Source organism: Anabrus simplex, chromosome 1 (genome assembly GCF_040414725.1).
Source record: "Anabrus simplex isolate iqAnaSimp1 chromosome 1, ASM4041472v1, whole genome shotgun sequence".
Lineage (NCBI taxonomy): Eukaryota > Metazoa > Arthropoda > Insecta > Orthoptera > Tettigoniidae > Anabrus > Anabrus simplex.
The window spans coordinates 1,335,499,001-1,335,516,302 of NC_090265.1; the positions used below are offsets into that span (position 1 = coordinate 1,335,499,001).

General features: G+C 41.4%; 1 protein-coding gene across 4 annotated transcripts in view; it reads right to left on the reverse strand.

Moving 5' to 3' along the window:
* Positions 1-3,614: 3,614 nt before the first annotated feature.
* The window catches only part of LOC136858320 (multiple epidermal growth factor-like domains protein 10), a 65,646-nt gene continuing 51,958 nt past the window's right edge, over positions 3,615-17,302 (reverse strand). For 3 of the 4 annotated variants that reach the window (XM_068225487.1, XM_067137767.2, XM_067137768.2), the window contains one exon: positions 3,615-7,416. In XM_068225487.1, the coding sequence (XP_068081588.1) occupies positions 5,257-7,398 (2,142 nt within the window). In that variant the 5' untranslated portion in view covers positions 7,399-7,416 and the 3' untranslated portion in view covers positions 3,615-5,256. The remainder of the gene's footprint in view (positions 7,417-17,302) is intronic. The other variant, XM_068225488.1, reaches the window with a different exon arrangement.

The window sequence follows — 17,302 nt, forward strand, 5'->3', positions numbered from 1 at the left end:
AGATATTTAGTGAGAAAAAGGTTATAAATTTACAAAAGGCAGAAACATTTTTCCTAATTCATGTTAAAAACAGGTAAGTGAGCCAAGGGCCGCGATGTTTGAAACGTGTGTTCGGCTTCTTGGTTACTACAACCCGTTTTGAGAGTAAGATGCCAGGGTCGGTTGAATGGCTTAGGAAGATTCTAGCTTTGGTCATTTCTACTATTTTATTTATCTGAGATCTAACAGACGGATACGAAGTTCTGTTCGTATCTTCCTGTTAGATTTCAGTCTTGGTGCTTTTGCCATCATTCTGAGTGTCTTATTTTGAAAAACTTGTAATTTGGATAGCGGAGTTTTAGCAATAAAGTCCCAGGGCCCTGTTTCGTAAAACTAACTGATAATATCACCTAATAATTTATTAGAACTTATAAAAATAATTATTTGTTAATCAAATTCTGTTTCATAAAGATTTTATCCTGTTTTTATCCAAGTCTTCGCTCGGAGACTCTCATCTGCTTGGGACGCGATCAGTTCGGGATTATTCTTCATTGCTTCGTACATAAGGGAATCAAATACTACGGGTACTGTTGCTACTAAGTTTTTATCCTCTTAGGGGGCTGTAGGATACACTACGACTAAGTAGTATAGTAGTGTAGTAGTATAATAATAACCTTATTGTCGTGTGATTTTTGTGTACTATCCTAGACAATATTTCTTTCCTTTCATCTTTGCACATAATAAGTTATTTATTTTTTCCTTTCTTCTCATGTTTCCGTAAAGAATTGCTAAGGAGTGCAAGTGCAGGAACTGTGGGTGTGGCCAGGCATTAAGGAGTATGGGGGAGGAGTTGGAAAGTTTGATGAAGATAATTAGGATTCTCTCAGAAGACAGGAAGGGAGGTAGGCCTCCCTCAAACAATGTACAGGATACAGTAGGCATAAAAGAGGGATGGGAGAGAAAGGGAGGAATTGCAGTAGACAGGTGGTCGAGTAGTGTTCTAAGGGGAAGGAGATTGCAGGCTAAGGGCTCTATTCAGGATCAGAATTCAGGACATGTGTCTGTGAGAAACCGGTACGAGTCACTGCAGGTAGAACAACAGAAGGAAGATGAGGCACAGGGAACTGTTGCTTAGAAGTGTGGAAGTAGGAGGAAGGGAAAAGGTAGGAAATGGAAATGTAGAGTAAAGGATAGGAAATACAGGTGGTTCAGGAAAGATAGTGCTGATCAAGAGGGGAGGAGATCAATTCAGGTGGGTAGGGTTGAGGCTCTGGTCATGAGGGATTCCATTGTTAGACATGTAGGGAAAGTGTGTGGAGGAAAGTGAACCAGCGATCAGATGCATTGGAAAAAGCAATCATGCTAGGAATGATCAGCGGCACAAGAAGACCAGGTCGCCATAAGACTCGTTGGTTAGACACCATTAAAACAGACACCTCCCTCACCCTGGAACAACTAAAGGAGGCAATGTGGCCCGCAAAGGTATTCAACAGAGAAAATTTTCTTTCTGGAGGGTGATGCTCATGACGCTTAGGATTATCAGCTTTTTAGTTGTCTGGAGAACTGGTACACATCATGCGGTTGGTACCCAAGCGCCAAGCGTTCCTCTCTAACCCAGTCTACTCAGACTGTAGAGACACTATTTCTAATGATAACCTTAAGGAGCCTCTGACTTGCGAGCTGGTGCGTATAGTAGCCCTTATTGCTATCATCGAAATACTGCTTAATGAGCTAGTGGTCCTGCTCATTAGCGGCGTGAAATTCGAACGCTTCCCTGGTATTAATGATTCCAATATCGCCAGTACAGCGTGATTTCAAATAATTATAGTGGCACTGATACTCCGACTTACCTGCTACCACTATGGGGGACACAGAGACTTTCCTAACGGGAGTCATATCCATGGACTCGTCCACCCCTCCCCCCCCCCCCCCTCCCGGGAATGACTCCAATAGCGCCAGTGCAGCGTGATATCAAATAATTATAGTGGCGCTGATACTCCGACTTATCAGCTACCACTATGGGGGGCACAAAGACTTTCCTAACGGGAGTCGTATCCATGGACTCGTCCCCCCGCCCTCGGAAGGGCATTCTGTCCCGTCTCTGCTTAAGAGGTGGTCTCAGTAGTCGGCCTAGAAGGCTGAGAGGGGGCAGAACTTGTAAACGGTTGTGGCTCAGTCTCTTTCCTGGGTTGTTTCTGAGGCACAAGGTCTTCTTTAGTTAAATTGACTTCGGTAGGCAGGGAAGTCAGCACACTAAAAGTATTCCTAGTGGTAACAGGCATTTACTGGATTTTTGCCTGTTTCCTTTCAAGAATCATTTCTTCAACTACCTACCGCTTTCCTTTCACTGCGGGATGCCACGGTGGAAAAAGAGCGGCAAGGCTGGCTGGCTGGTATCTTGCCAGTCCTGGCGTATTCGTCCATCATGTCAGACGTTTTGGTCGGCATAATATTAATGGAAGAGACAGCCTTGAAAGCCGGTGGCCACGATGTGGGGGATCCACTCATTTCGGAACTACCCGTTTAACCTCATGACGAATAACTATCTCCCCCACCTCCCGGCGGGAGTTTGCTAGCCATCCTTAATCTACAATATGCTTAAACAATAGTACACCTGAAAAAAGCAAATCACCAACAAGAACACTTGGGGACTTAAAATGCGCTCCGAAGAATATCAAAAAGGTTACCAATCCTCTTCTTCACGTCTCCAGAAAAACCAACAACAAGCCAACTTGAACCCAGTCACCAGAGCACAGGAAAATCTACTTACCAATACACATGCGCATCAGTTTAGTGGATGTGTCCAAACCCAAGGACATCCTCACAGTTACCGAACCCAAGCAACAGTCTCTGAACCTTTTCAATAACGGCATTAATACCAACAAACTAAAGTAATCCATTCGAAACAACCTCAAAATAGGTCACCAAGCAACAATCCCATCCCCCTCAATACCAAACTGAACCAATACACATACGCGGGGGTTCCTTGCTCTTCATAACCCCTCACCTTCCGCACAGTCCTTACGTCCAACAGCCCAGAGCCCTCGATCGGAAATTGAACCTCTTCTCTGCTTCCGGAAAGCAACGAGTGTTGATGTGAACATTATCGCTGCATGCGCCATTATGCTGAGCTAATTAAAGGAATAGGTCCTTGATAAACCATTTTACTAAGACTTACCTATTTCTAGGGGTTCACTGAACCACTGAAGGTATGGAACGCGCCACCACTGCTGTAATGACATAAACATTTTAAAATTAAATTGAAAGTAACTTTTGTTTGAAATTCTAAATAATGTTGACCGTTTTCAAACTATCAGCAAGAAATCATTTCACCTCCTTCACAGCCCTCTATCCCCCTCCCCCTCCCTCCACCACTCCCACATATTTTCCTTTGAATATCGTGCTGCTAATTAGATTGTAATAAGCAGAAAGACCCAGTACTCAAAAATATTTCCTAAAGAGTTAGTGGAATTCTTGCGAATGGTTTCAGTTTTAAATCCATTCATTACTGCATACGGTAATATTCTTGTTAGAAAATCTGTCTATATGACATAGAGCATTTCCATTCCAGGAGAAAGGAATCAATTAGTCACCACTTTAGTTCTCTAGAAAACGAACACTTTTATATTTGGCAATTGGCCAGTAGTTCCTTTATATGCACTACCTTTATCCATTTATTTTCAGTACAAAGAAGCATTCATTTAACTTTACAGGTTTTTTTTTTCTTCAGAATGTACTCCGTGATGGTTGGTTCCTTTCTGATTAATGCTTCCCATTTAGCGCAGAAACACAATATTGTTTAATGGAAGTATGTCCAGCTGTTTTCACGTGATACCTGAGCACACAAACATACATAGGCCTTCACACATAAATTTATCTGGTGGTCACTAAGGTCTTTATATGACATGGAAATGTAATTGTAGTAAAAAAATGATAATGTATAACACGTCCATTTCATTTATTTATATAAGCTGGGACTGTAGTGATCTATATTTGTACAAGTGACATTAGTAAAGTGAATTTCATATAAAATTAGTCCCTGGAAATCAGTTTGCAGATAACATAATGCATGTGTACATAATACAAACTTAATTGCTATTCTGAATGGCAATTAATTAGGTTGAGAATTTTATGAAACCTTTACTTCCATACCCACTTCCAACACTTATTTCATATTTCATAAAAATCTGCGAATAAGCCTAGAATACACATAGCATAGTTTTTCACAGTAGAATATTTGCAACGCTTGGACGTGAAAGTCATTAAAAATTCACATTTTGGATTTTTACTTCCTTGTATAGAGTAAGCTTTTCTGAATCCAAAACTATCTAATATGCTAACTGTATGTTCCTGCTACAAGTGAGTATTTTCAGTGGCTATTTAAACATGGTTGCACCATTTCCACTCCCCCTCAGCTGTCGGCTAACATTACATTTCCGAAAGTGGTACAGTATTTTTAAGTCTTTATGTACACTTTTCTCAGGAACCGTGAGCTAAAGCAAATGAACTCAGTACACTTCTATATATGTCAAAAATCTGTAAGGAAAACTCTTCCCTTCATGTGTAAGTAGTATGGCACTCAACACCTCCAAATATTTTAGGGAAAAATACGAATATATTTCAAATCCTATTTAGTAGGATAATTGGTCCTTAGCTAACTGGTTAGCATGATGCAAAGACTCCCTCTTTTGATTGCCGGCCAGGTCGCGGATTTTAACCTTCATAATTCCTATGTCTCGGGACTGGGTGTATGTACCATTTTCAACATTAGACTTCAACATAGGTAGGCCTCATCCCCACAGACGTACAGGATGTCCAAGACCATCAAAAGAACTGCACCGCTCCCATCCGGAGGCCATACGTAACAAGAAAGGAAAGAAAAGCAGGGTAAAATACTTTTTGGATACACTTGTAAGACTTTGTAAGATACTAGAGGTATTAACTTGTACAAAAAGAAAACTGTACGTTACTGAAAATTGTACTTCAAGTTGTGCCAGAAATTCGTATTGATAAATGCAATTTCTTGATCTTTGTATCCCTGTTTTATGTATTAGGGAGAGAGAGACAGTTGGTGTTATGCGCGCATTTTGCTCTAGTTGATGTTAAAAGATGAGCAATGTTTGGGAGTCTTGGAACAAGGAGTGTTTTGAACATACAAATTGGGCCTTAAAACATGCAGGCTTCGTCCAGGTACCTTTCAGTTGGGCGGAGTAGATATTTGCGAAGAAGAACTAGGAACCCTACTCGCTAAGCAACTTCGCATCCCTTACGTATCCCTCATCGGGGTTTGCATACATTACGCTCTGGCACACTCAGGTCCTTAACGTAACCTTGTTGACAGATGCACCTGTTGGGACTGGAACAGATGGCGTTATAACAGGGAGGATCGCACATTGCATCACACTTAACACCATTGGGATGGGAGTAGTCTTGTGTGTAGCCGCTCCTGCATACGCACTTGTCGGGCCCTACACAGTCACCGTTAATGCAGTCCCCACTGCAGAAAGCAACACACTTATGAGGCTCATGTGGTACATTCTGGAAACCGCTGCGACATGTGCACACGTTAGTGGCTGTACAGTTGCCGTTGATGCAGCTAGGGCTGCAAGAATACCCGTGAGTGGGTATACAATTGTAAGGATCGTACGGGTCTTTCCTGAAACCAACATTGCAAGTGCATTCATTCATGCTGCGACAGACGCCATTCACACAGGGTCGATCACAGTTGGATACACACACATTTCGACGGTATGGGTCCATGTGGTAGCCGTCATAGCACGAGCAAGTGTTGGGGGCTGTACACACACCGTTGGTGCAGTGTGGTTCGCAGTGCGGAGAACATCGCTTGTTTTTGTTCAGAGAGTAACCTGGGTTGCACTCGCACCTGTTAGGGGCTACACATCGCCCATTAGCGCACTCAGGGTGACATCCTGGAATGCAGGAACGGCTATCCCCAGGCACGGGCTCATACCCGCTCAGACAAGTGCACTTGTTGATCCCCGTACATTTCCCATAGTTACAGCCTAGGGGACACATTGGTACGCAGTCTCCATGGTTGTTCTTATAGAACTCCTCCTTACATTTACACTCTTCCGGAGCTACACAGCGGCCGTTGGGACAGCCTGACGTGCAATGAGGCTCACAGATATGATCTTTGTGAGGATGCTTCTTATAACCACGATGACAAGTGCACACTCCCGGGGAGGTACAGTCCGCGTTTTTACACTCATCTGGGCAATGTGCAACACACACCCCTTTATTATTTTTTTTGTAACCATCATTACAAGTACAGTGTTCAGGTTTGGTACATTTGCCATTAGGACAACCTTTCGAGCAGTAAGGAATGCATTCCGAGCTACCTTTATTGCAATAGAATCCTGGGGGACAGTAACAAAAGTCGGGGGGATTGCAAAATAGAAATGGACCTTTCTTGGGACACGGAGGCAAACATTGTCTTTTGTCTAAAGTACGGATATAACTTTTAGGACAAACACATTCTTTTTGTCCCCGGCATTTAACTATCTTATTCTTATTGCAAGCAACATTGGAGAATGATATGCACTGACTTCCATTTGTTGGGTGAAGAGAGAAGTCCTCGGGACATTCGCAAGTGATAGGTACTTCTCGAGGATGTCCTATAGCTTGTCCAACACGCACGCACTTGGTATAGTTGCCTGCGGGCTCAGTTAAGGAAGGACAAGTACAATTCGCTGGAGTCGAGCATTTAAACTTATCACATGTCGTGGGAGATGTCGATTGGCAAATAGTTTCATCTCCATTCGGAGCAAAGCCAACTGGACATTTGCAATCCTTACGCCAGCAGTTTCCGCCGTCCAGACAGATGTCTGGAGACTTTGATTCACATTTTCTCCGCTCTGCATCAGGCTTGTAACCCTCTGGGCACCAACAGTTCATGCTTGGTCTACAGTTAGTGCTATTTATCTTGTTACAAAACAAGAGCATGATAGGTACACACTGATTATCTCCATCCATGACAAAGCCAAGCGGACACATACATATGATGGGTGTTGAGCAGTGTGAATCCGGGGGAGATCCATATTCCTTCTCTAGACATTTGCATGACATGGGGGTAGTGCAGCTAATCACCTTACGACATCCTTCAGGACACACAGGAGAGCAGCGCAAGTTGTTCCCATCCCGAACGTACCCCGGGGGACACAGGCAGTTGCTGGGGGAAGGGCAAGGAATGCTCCTGTTCTTCCCGCCATCTGCACATCCTTGAGGGCACACTGGATAACACTGACTGTTGTTGCCGTCTGCATTGGCGAATCCAGCGTCGCACTGGCATGTGTTGGGTGCACTGCAGTGACCGTTCTTACACTCGGGGGAGCACAGTGGCATACAGTGCAAGTCTGAGGTGAGCTCGTAGCCTGTACAGCAAACAGGAATAGTCTTCATTATCGTCGCCTCGATTCTCTGAAACATATTAAAATAATATTTAATGAAAATCTGGTGACTGCTCTCCATAGATGCTCAGTAGGTTCAGAGTTTCACATAGGATTATTAAGTTAAATTATGATGGGTATGTATCAAAATGCCAATATACGGGATATCAAATTGATTAGGCTAGATTACCATCTAGTGAAAATGAAGAATCCCAGTTTTCATATCTTCTTAAAATATGTAGCCCTTGGTAACTACAGAATAAATAAAATAAACTCAGAACGCATATAAGCTATTAAGGCTCTTGGCCAGCCAAAATGTCTGCTGACCAGCCAGATGGCCTGCAGTTATTTGAGTGTCACGTGATCAGCGTCATGCCATCCTCAGCCATATTTCTTGGCTTCTCTCGTATTAATAGCTCATCAGCTGATCTTACGAGACTGATTTTTAATAGCTCCTTAACGCCATACGAACTCGGATAGGTTTAAGGTGTCTATAGGATATGAAGGAAGTGGCTGTGGCCTCAATTAAGGTATAGGCTCAGCATTCTTCTGGTGTGAAAATGGGAAACCACAAAAAATCATCTTCAAGGTTGCTAATGGTTGGATTCGAACCCATTATATCCCGAATGCAACTTTACAGTAACATGGCCCATACCAGTCAACTCGCCAAGTTCCAGGCCTCAGATCAGCATTACAATCATGAACTAACTGTAAATCGGACCGAAGATCTGCTGGAAAAAGACACAACTGAGCAGACTGGCTTGGAAACTAAACTAAATTTTTAAAAATACAAATATACAAAAACTCAAAGTACCTAGCGAATGAAATGAAGAAGAAAACTCCGCCTCTTACGTAAATATACAAAGGAAAGAGCTCTGAAGGGCAAATGTCTCATCCAGTAGAGAAAGAGAATAACATGAGGAACTAAGTCCGAACTGTGATACGCCCCACTGAAAAACAAGCACATTATGAACGAACCACGCGACTACAGTATCGCAGCATCGCCACATAACATGAAGGATACGGAAAGGAAACTTTACTCCAATCCGTGCACCAAGTTCTTTTGCACATGACCAGACCAGTGTTCGTCATACTGAAAAAGAGCAAACTACCGTCATAGCTAGCATCGAGTAAACGCTCGCTTTATACGTTGTGGGTTACAATCTGAAAATATTAAACAGTTGTATATACAGTATTATGAATGTTCCATTTGTAAAAAGACTATTTGTAATCAATCAATCAATCAATCAATCAATCAATCAATCAATCAATCAATCAATCAATCAATCAATCAATCAATCAATCAATCAATCAATCAATCAATCAATCAATCAATCAATCAATCAATCAATCAATCAATCAGTCAATACTGATCTGCATTTAGGGCAGTCCCCAGGTGGCAGATTCCCTATTTGTTGTTCCCTAGCCTTTTCTTGAATGATTTCAAAGAAATTAGGAATTTATTGAACATCTCCCTTGTTAAGTTATTCCAATCCCTAACTCCCCTTCCTATAAACGAATATTTGCCCCAATTTGTCCTCTTGAATTCCAACTTTATCTTCATATTGTGATCTTTCCTACTTTTAAAGACACCACTCAAATTTATCCGGCTACTAATGTCATTCCACGCCATCTCTCCGCTTACAGCTGGGAACATACCACTTAGTCGAGCAGCTCGTCTTCTTTTTCCCAAGTCTTCCAAGCTCAAACTTTGCAACATTTTTATAACGTTACTCTTTTGTCGGAAATCACTCAGAACAAATCGAGCTGCTTTTCTTTGGATTTTTTTTTCCAGTTCTTGAATCAAGTAATCCTGGTAAGGGTCCCATACACTGGAACCATACTCTAGATGGGGTCTTACCAGAGACTTATATGCTCTCTCCTTCACATCCTTTGCACACTTAGCAATGGGTGTCTGTAAAAATTATTCCAAAAAAAAAAAAAGAGTTTTTCAGCTTTCAGAAAGACTATCAACGACAAGTAACATACGTTTATTAATTAATAAACTAGCAACAATTATTAAGTTCAAATTAGCTATATACGTAATTATAGAATCATGAATCCTACATTTTCCAGTGCAAATAAATGGACTGTATACTGCTGAAAAGATGGCTCGTTTAAACAGAATGTAATAGGCTCAATCTATACTTTTTTAAGTTATGGGGGGTTCCGATGCCTGTGATTTCGTTCATATTGTCAATTTCTTAGATATTTATCCGGTCTAGGTCAACTCAAGACCGTATCAGTGGTTTCTAGCTTTCGTGTTTGTTTTTCTGTCCGGCTGTTTCGCCATCACGGCGAAACGGCTGGATGTATCTCGACAAAACTTCACATTTAGAGCATACTCATCCATGAGCAGATTTAGATATGCACATAATTTAAAAATCACTGAACCGACAAGCATTGGTTTCGTAGAGATATGCATTTGTTTTCTCTAAATTCACGTTATTTTTTAATTATGTACATGCTTACTTTCCGTTATAATATGGAGTATTTAGTTGTAGCCTAAATGTGTACAAATGTAAGGTCACAAATAAATAAATAGATAAATAAATAAATAAATAAATAAATAAATAAATAAATAAATAAATAAATAAATAATGTCACAGTCCAATATAAATTGGTATAATTAGAGCAGTCCGCCTCTGTGGCGTAGTGGTTAGTGTGATTAGCTGCCACCCCCCAGAGGCCCGGGTTCGATTCCCGGCTCTACCACGAAATTTGAAAAGTGGTACGAGGGCTGGAACGGGGTCCACTCGGCCTCGGGAGGTCAACTGAGTAGAGGGGGGTTCGATTCCCTCCTCAGCCATCCTGAAAGTGGTTTTCCGTGGTTTCCCACTTCTTCTCCAGGCAAATACCGGGATGGTACCTAACTTAAGGCCACGGCCGCTTCCTTGTCTATCCCTTCCAATCTTCCCATCCCCCCACAAGATCCCTGTGCATCATAGCAGGTGAGGCCGCCTGGGCGAGGTACTGGTCATCCTCCCCATTTGTATCCCCCGACCCAGCGTCTGAAGCTCCAGGACACTGCCTTTGAGGTGGTAGAGCTGGGATCCCTCACTGAGTCCGAGGGAAAAACCGACCCGGGTTAACAGATTATGAACGAACGATAATTAGAGCAATCGATTTGGTTCCTAAACCCTTTGGTTTATGGTTTATAACTATGGTCATTATTAATAATTATAATATTAATGAAATAATATAATTGCACACTGCAGTGAAAATATATCACTACAAATAATAGTGATGTTTGTGTTTAAAATATTGTCCAAACTTAGCCTAAGTTTTAATCATCATCATCAATCAATACTGATCTGCATTTAGGGCAGTCGCCCAGGTGGCAGATTCCCTATCTGTTGCTTTCCTAGCCTTATCCGAAATGATTTCAAAGAAATTGGAAATTTATTGAACATCTCCCTTGGTAAGTTATTCCAATCCCTAACTCCCCTTCCTACAAATGAATATTTGCCCCAGTTTGTCCTCTTGAATTCCAACTTTATCTTCATATTGTGATCTTTCCTACTTTTATAGACGCCATTCAAACCTATTCGTCTACTAATGTCATTCCACGCCATCTCTCCGCTGACAGCTCGGAACATACCACTTAGTCGAGCAGCTCTTCTTCTTTCTCTCAATTCTTCCCAACCCAAACATTGCAACATTTTTGTAACGCTACTCTTTTGTCGGAAATCACCCAGAACAAACCGAGCTGCTTTTCTTTGGATTTTTTCCAGTTCTTGAATCAGGTAATCCTGGTGAGGGTCCCATACACTGGAACCATACTCTAGTTGGGGTCTTACCAGAGACTTATATGCACTCTCCTTTACATCCTTACTACAACCCCTAAACACCCTCATAACCATGTGCAGAGATCGGTACCCTTTATTTACAATCCCATTTATGTGATTACCCCAGTGAAGATCTTTCCTTATATTAACACCTAGATACTTACAATGATCCCCAAAAGGAACTTTCACCCCATCAACGCAGTAATTAAAACTGAGAGGACTTTTCCTATTTGTGAAACTCACAACCTGACTTTTAGCCCCGTTTATCAACATACCATTGTCTGCTGTCCATCTCACAATATTTTCGAGGTCACGTTGCAGTTGCTCACAATCTTGTAACTTATTTATCACTCTATAGAGAATAACATCATCCGCAAAAAGCCTTACCTCCGATTCCACTCCTTTACTCATATCATTTATATATATAAGAAAACATAAAGGTCCGATAACACTGCCCGGAGGAACTCCCCTCTCAACTATTACAGGGTCAGACAAAGCTTCACCTACTCTAACTCTCTGAGATCTATTTTCTAGAAATATAGCAACCCATTCAGTCACTCTTTTGTCTAGTCCAATTGCACTCATTTTTGCCAGTAGTCTCCCATGATCCACCCTATCAAATGCTTTAGACATGTCAATCGCGATACAGTCCATTTGACCTCCAGAATCCAAGATATCTGCTATATCTTGCTGGAATCCTACAAGTTGAGCTTCAGTGGAATAACCTTTCCTAAAACCGAATTGCCTTCTATCGAACCAGTTATTAATTTCACAAACATGTCTAATATAATCAGAAAGAATGCCTTCCCAGAGCTTACATACAATGCATGTCAAACTTACTGGCCTGTAATTTTCAGCTTTATGTCTATCACCCTTTCCTTTATACACAGGAGCTACTATAGTAACTCTCCATTCATCTGGTATAGCTCTTTCGGTCAAACAATAATCAAATAAGTACTTCAGATATGGTACTATATCCCAACCCATTGTCTTTAGTATATCCCCAGAAATCTGATCAATTCCGGCCGCTTTTCTAGTTTTCAACTTTTGTATCTTATTGTAAATGTCATTGTTATCATATGTAAATTTTATTACTTCTTTGGCCTTAGTCTCTTCCTCTATCTCGACATTATCCTTGTAACCAACAATCTTTACATACTGCTGACTGAATACTTCTGCCTTTTGAAGATCCTCACATACACACTCCCCTTGTTCATTAATTATTCCTGGAATGTCCTTCTTGGAACCTGTTTCTGCCTTAAAATACCTATACATACCCTTCCATTTTTCACTAAAATTTGTATGACTGCCAATTATACTTGCCATCATGTTATCCTTAGCTGCCTTCTTTGCTAGATTCAATTTTCTAGTAAGTTCCTTCAATTTCTCCTTACTTCCACAGCCATTTCTAACTCTATTTCTTTCCAGTCTGCACCTGCTTCTTAGTCTCTTTATTTCTCTATTATAATAAGGTGGGTCTTTACCATTCCTTACCACCCTTAAAGGTACAAACCTGTTTTCGCATTCCTCAACAATTTCTTTAAACCCATCCCAGAGTCTGTTTACATTCTTATTTACCGTTTTCCACCGATCATAGTTACTTTTTAGAAACTGCCTCATACCTGCTTTATCAGCCATATGGTACTGCCTAACAGTCCTACTTTTAAGACCTTCCTTTCTATCACATTTATTTTTAACTACCACAAAAACAGCTTCATGATCACTAATACCATCTATTACTTCAGTTTCCCTATAGAGCTCATCTGGTTTTATCAGCACCACATCCAAAATATTTTTCCCTCTGGTTGGTTCCATCACTTTCTGAATCAGCTGTCCTTCCCATATTAACTTATTTGCCATTTGTTGGTCATGCTTCCTATCGTTCGCATTTCCTTCCCAATTGACATCTGGCAAATTCAGATCTCCCGCTACAATCACATTTCTTTCCATGTCATTTCCCACATAGCTGACTATCCTATCAAATAATTCCGAATCCGCATCAGTGCTACCCTTTCCCGATCTGTACACTCCAAATATATCAAGTTGCCTGTTATCTTTAGAAATGAGCCTTACACCTAGAATTTCATGTGTCTCATCTTAACTTTTTCGTAGCTTACAAATTCTTCTTTCACCAGAATGAAAACTCCCCCTCCCACCTTTCCTATCCTATCTCTACGATACACACTCCAGTGCCGTGAGAAAATTTCTGCATCCATTATATCATTTCTCAGCCATGATTCAACTCCTATTACAATATCTGGTAAATATATATCTATTAAATTACTTAATTCTATTCCTTTCTTTACAATACTTCTACAGTTCAACACTAACAATTTTATGTCATCCCTACTTGATTTCCAGTTCCCTGTTCCCTTATCACCGCTCCCTAGGCCATCCCGTTTCCCTGAATGTACCTCCCTATTACCCTTCCAAACAAATTTCCTAACTTATACGTACCACTGCGGTTTAAATGAAGGCCATCCGAGCGCAGATCCCTATCTCCTACCCACCCATTAGGATCTAGAAATTTCACTCCCAGTTCCCCACATACCCACTCCATAGTCTCATTTAAATCCCCAATCACCCTCCAGTCAGTATCCCTCCTACACAGTATTCCACTAATAACAATCTCCGCTTTCTTAAACTTCACCCGTGCTGCATTTACCAGATCCCACACATCTCCAACTATGTTGGTACTTATATCAGCTTGCCTTACGTTGTTGGTACCAACGTGAAACACTACCACCTTCTCCTTCCCCTCCTCCCTCTCTTCTACCTTCCTCAACATCTGCCTCAATCTAATTCCTGGATAACATTCTACCCTGGTTCCCTTTCCTCCACACACTTTCCCCACGTGTCTAACGATGGAATCCCCCATGACCAGAGCCTCAACCCTACCCACCTCATTTGATCCCCTCCCCTCCTGGTCAGCCCTATCTTTCCTGATAGCTGCAGAAGCTACTTCCTCCTCCCTTTTCTCCTTCCCATGACCCTGTTCCACCTGTCTTTTCCTATCCTCTACTCTACATTTCCCTTTCCTACCTTTTCCCTTCCTCCTACTTCCACGCATCTCAGCAACAGTTCCCTGTCCCTCATCTTCCCTCTGTTGTTCTACCTGGAGTGACTCGTACCGATTTCGCACAGACACCTGTCCTGCATTCTGATCCTGAATAGAGCCCTTGGCCTGCAATCTCCTTCCCCTTAGAACATTAGACCACCTGTCTTCTACAACTCCTCCCTTTCCTTCCCCTCCCTCTTGTACACCTACTGTAACCTGTACATTGTTTGAGGGAGTCCTATCTTCCTTCCTGTCTTCTGTGAGAATCCTAATTATCTCCCTCAAACTTTCCAACTCCTCCCTCATATCCCTCAATGCCTCACCACACCCACAATAAGTACACTCGCGCTCCTTAGCCGTTCTTTACGGGGGGAAAATTTTAAATTAAAAAATAAAATAACTTATTTGCAAAAAAATAAATAAATAAATAAATAAATAAATAAATGAACGGAGGGATATATTGTCTGGGATAGTACACAACAATAAGGTAATTAATATACGACTACACTACAATACTACTTAGTCGTGCTCTATTTTTTTATCCTACAACCCCTAACAGGATAAAAGCTGCTGTTAATTACCGAATATCGAAAGTAATACACAAGAACTACACAATTCCAAACTGCAATTAAGCCTATCCTAATTTCAACAATATTTTATTAAGAGTTTCTACGGATACCTCTACTACACCAGTACCACACAAATATTTTACAATAATAAAATAAGCACACTCAATTCTAATAGGATGTTAAGTTATGCATGTCAAATCAATAAACCAAAGAGTATAAATCTCCGCACCCAAAGGCATTCCTATATTGAGTGACTAAAATGTCACCAAGACACTGTTCTTGTTTGATATACTCGGCTATGAAAAACTACAGAAATGAGCTAAAGATAATGAATCTATGTGTTTCAGGAATGATAGGTTGTAGAACTACAGTACTAACATGCTAGCCATATTTTTTTTCGTTAGTGCTAAATTCCGACTAGTTTCTTTAGTAATGGAGAAAGTCCGAAAATGAAATATGTTTTCTAATTTGGGAACCAATCTAGAAATAAACTGCAAAGGTGATTTAATTGATTTCTCTTCACGTTCCTTGTTATCCTAATACTATGAGTTGCAGTACATTGCACGTATTTTAAAGATGCCACTGACCAATTTACTTTTGATCCGCGAATCTGTACAGTCAAAAAATAAACCGTCACTATTTTTCAAGAATGATACTACCATGATGGCAATCACACATGGTTGATTGTCTGACTTCTTTTTTGAACCCTTCTTCTGTCATTTTGAAGTTATTCGCGATCACAAATAACAAACATTCGGCTTTTAGTAACAGCTGATGCACAATGGCTGGTAGAGCAGCATGCGGTACTGGACGGTGACATCACAACCCGCCGCTTATGTCAGAGGAAGTTTTACTCGCCTTGCAGGGGGACACTTTAAAATAGATTTTAATGATAGAAAACAAAGCAACTTATCACTATGTAATATGTTTCCGAACTTCATTGGTCTTCAATTTTTTCTTTAATTTTTTTTTTGAAAATTACGCATGTTCCCTATTGAATTTTGAAGAAGAACACTCAACAATGTCATTTCAATTAGCATTCGACAAATGGCAAGAAAAAGAATAAGGAGAAGAAGGAGAAGAAAAAAAAGACAAACTGAAATTAATAATGTAGTCGAAACAAAACTTCATAAAGGAGAATTTAGTGGTAGTGCTATCGTCGTTCAGCTCAACTATCAACGAACGAACGTCCACCTCCAGCTCCGTTGTTGCTCTGTTCTCACTCGGATCTGCAATGTGCAGCATATGAAAATTAATAATTATTTCGAACGAGCTATGAAATTTTTTGGTAAATTATCTTCGTATTTCAAAAAGCTTTCGTGGGCCACCAGTTGGAAACCCTTGATCTTTTCTTAACTCTGGATGCTCTGTAGACACATGTCACGGCAGCTGAGAATACGCCTGTGTCCACTAGTATACATTCAGGTGACTATCAGTGCAGGATCTGCCGTTACGGCGTCTCTTACGATATCTACCTTAACTATCTGAGCAACGCCGAGTACGTTTGAACTTCTGACAGCATGATAGCTTGCGGGTTGGCGACCAGTTCGAGTGGTACCGTCTGGATACAGACGACCACTGAATTCGAGTTTGGAGACATCTTGGCCAGCGCAGTAATCCACGCTTCATTACAGAGCGGCATCACTGCCCCAACGAGAGGTGTCATGGTATGTGGTGCAATTTCCTACGAATCTCGTCCCCTACTGGTGGTGACTAAAGGAATTATGATGGTGCGGCGATATGCCCAAGAAAATTTTGTGACCATGTGTGCTTGCTTTCTTGGTGCAGTTCGACAACCCCAATTTGCAACAGGATAATGCCCGGCCTCACACAGCAAGAGTATATCTGGCCTGCCTTCGTGATAACGTCATGCTTCCTCAGCCAGCAAGTCCCATTGAGAACGTTTAGGACTAGAATAGATGACAAATTCGACCTTGGAAACTACGTGGCGCGAGCTGTGGCAAGATCTTCCTCAGGAGAATTCTCGACTTCTGCATACCTCAATGCACGACCATATTGCCGCCTGTCTTCGTGCTACAGGTGGTCCTACATCATACTAAGTGCGTCCTGCAGGTGTCTGTTACCCTGCAATAAATACCTGATGTGGCGCAATATGATGTTCTATGCCCGTACCCATCTACATACCTCTGCCAAGGTTCCTTCATGGTGCGCATTTTACTTTTCTTTTTAATGAGTATATAATATCGGGTCCGCCTCTGTGGTGTAGTGGTTAGAGTGATTAGCTGCCACTCCTGGAGGCCCGGATTCGATTCCCGGCTCTGCCACGAAATTTGAAAAAGTAGTACGAGGACTGGAACGGGGTCCACTTAGCCTCAGGAGGTCAACTGAGTAGAGGGGATTTGATCCCCACCTCAGCCATCCTGGAAGTGGTTTTCCGTGGTTTCCCACTTTTTCTCCAGGCAAATGCCTGGATGGTACCTATCTTAATGCCACTGCCGCTTTCTTCTCTGTTCCTTGTCTATCCCTTCCAATCTTTCCATC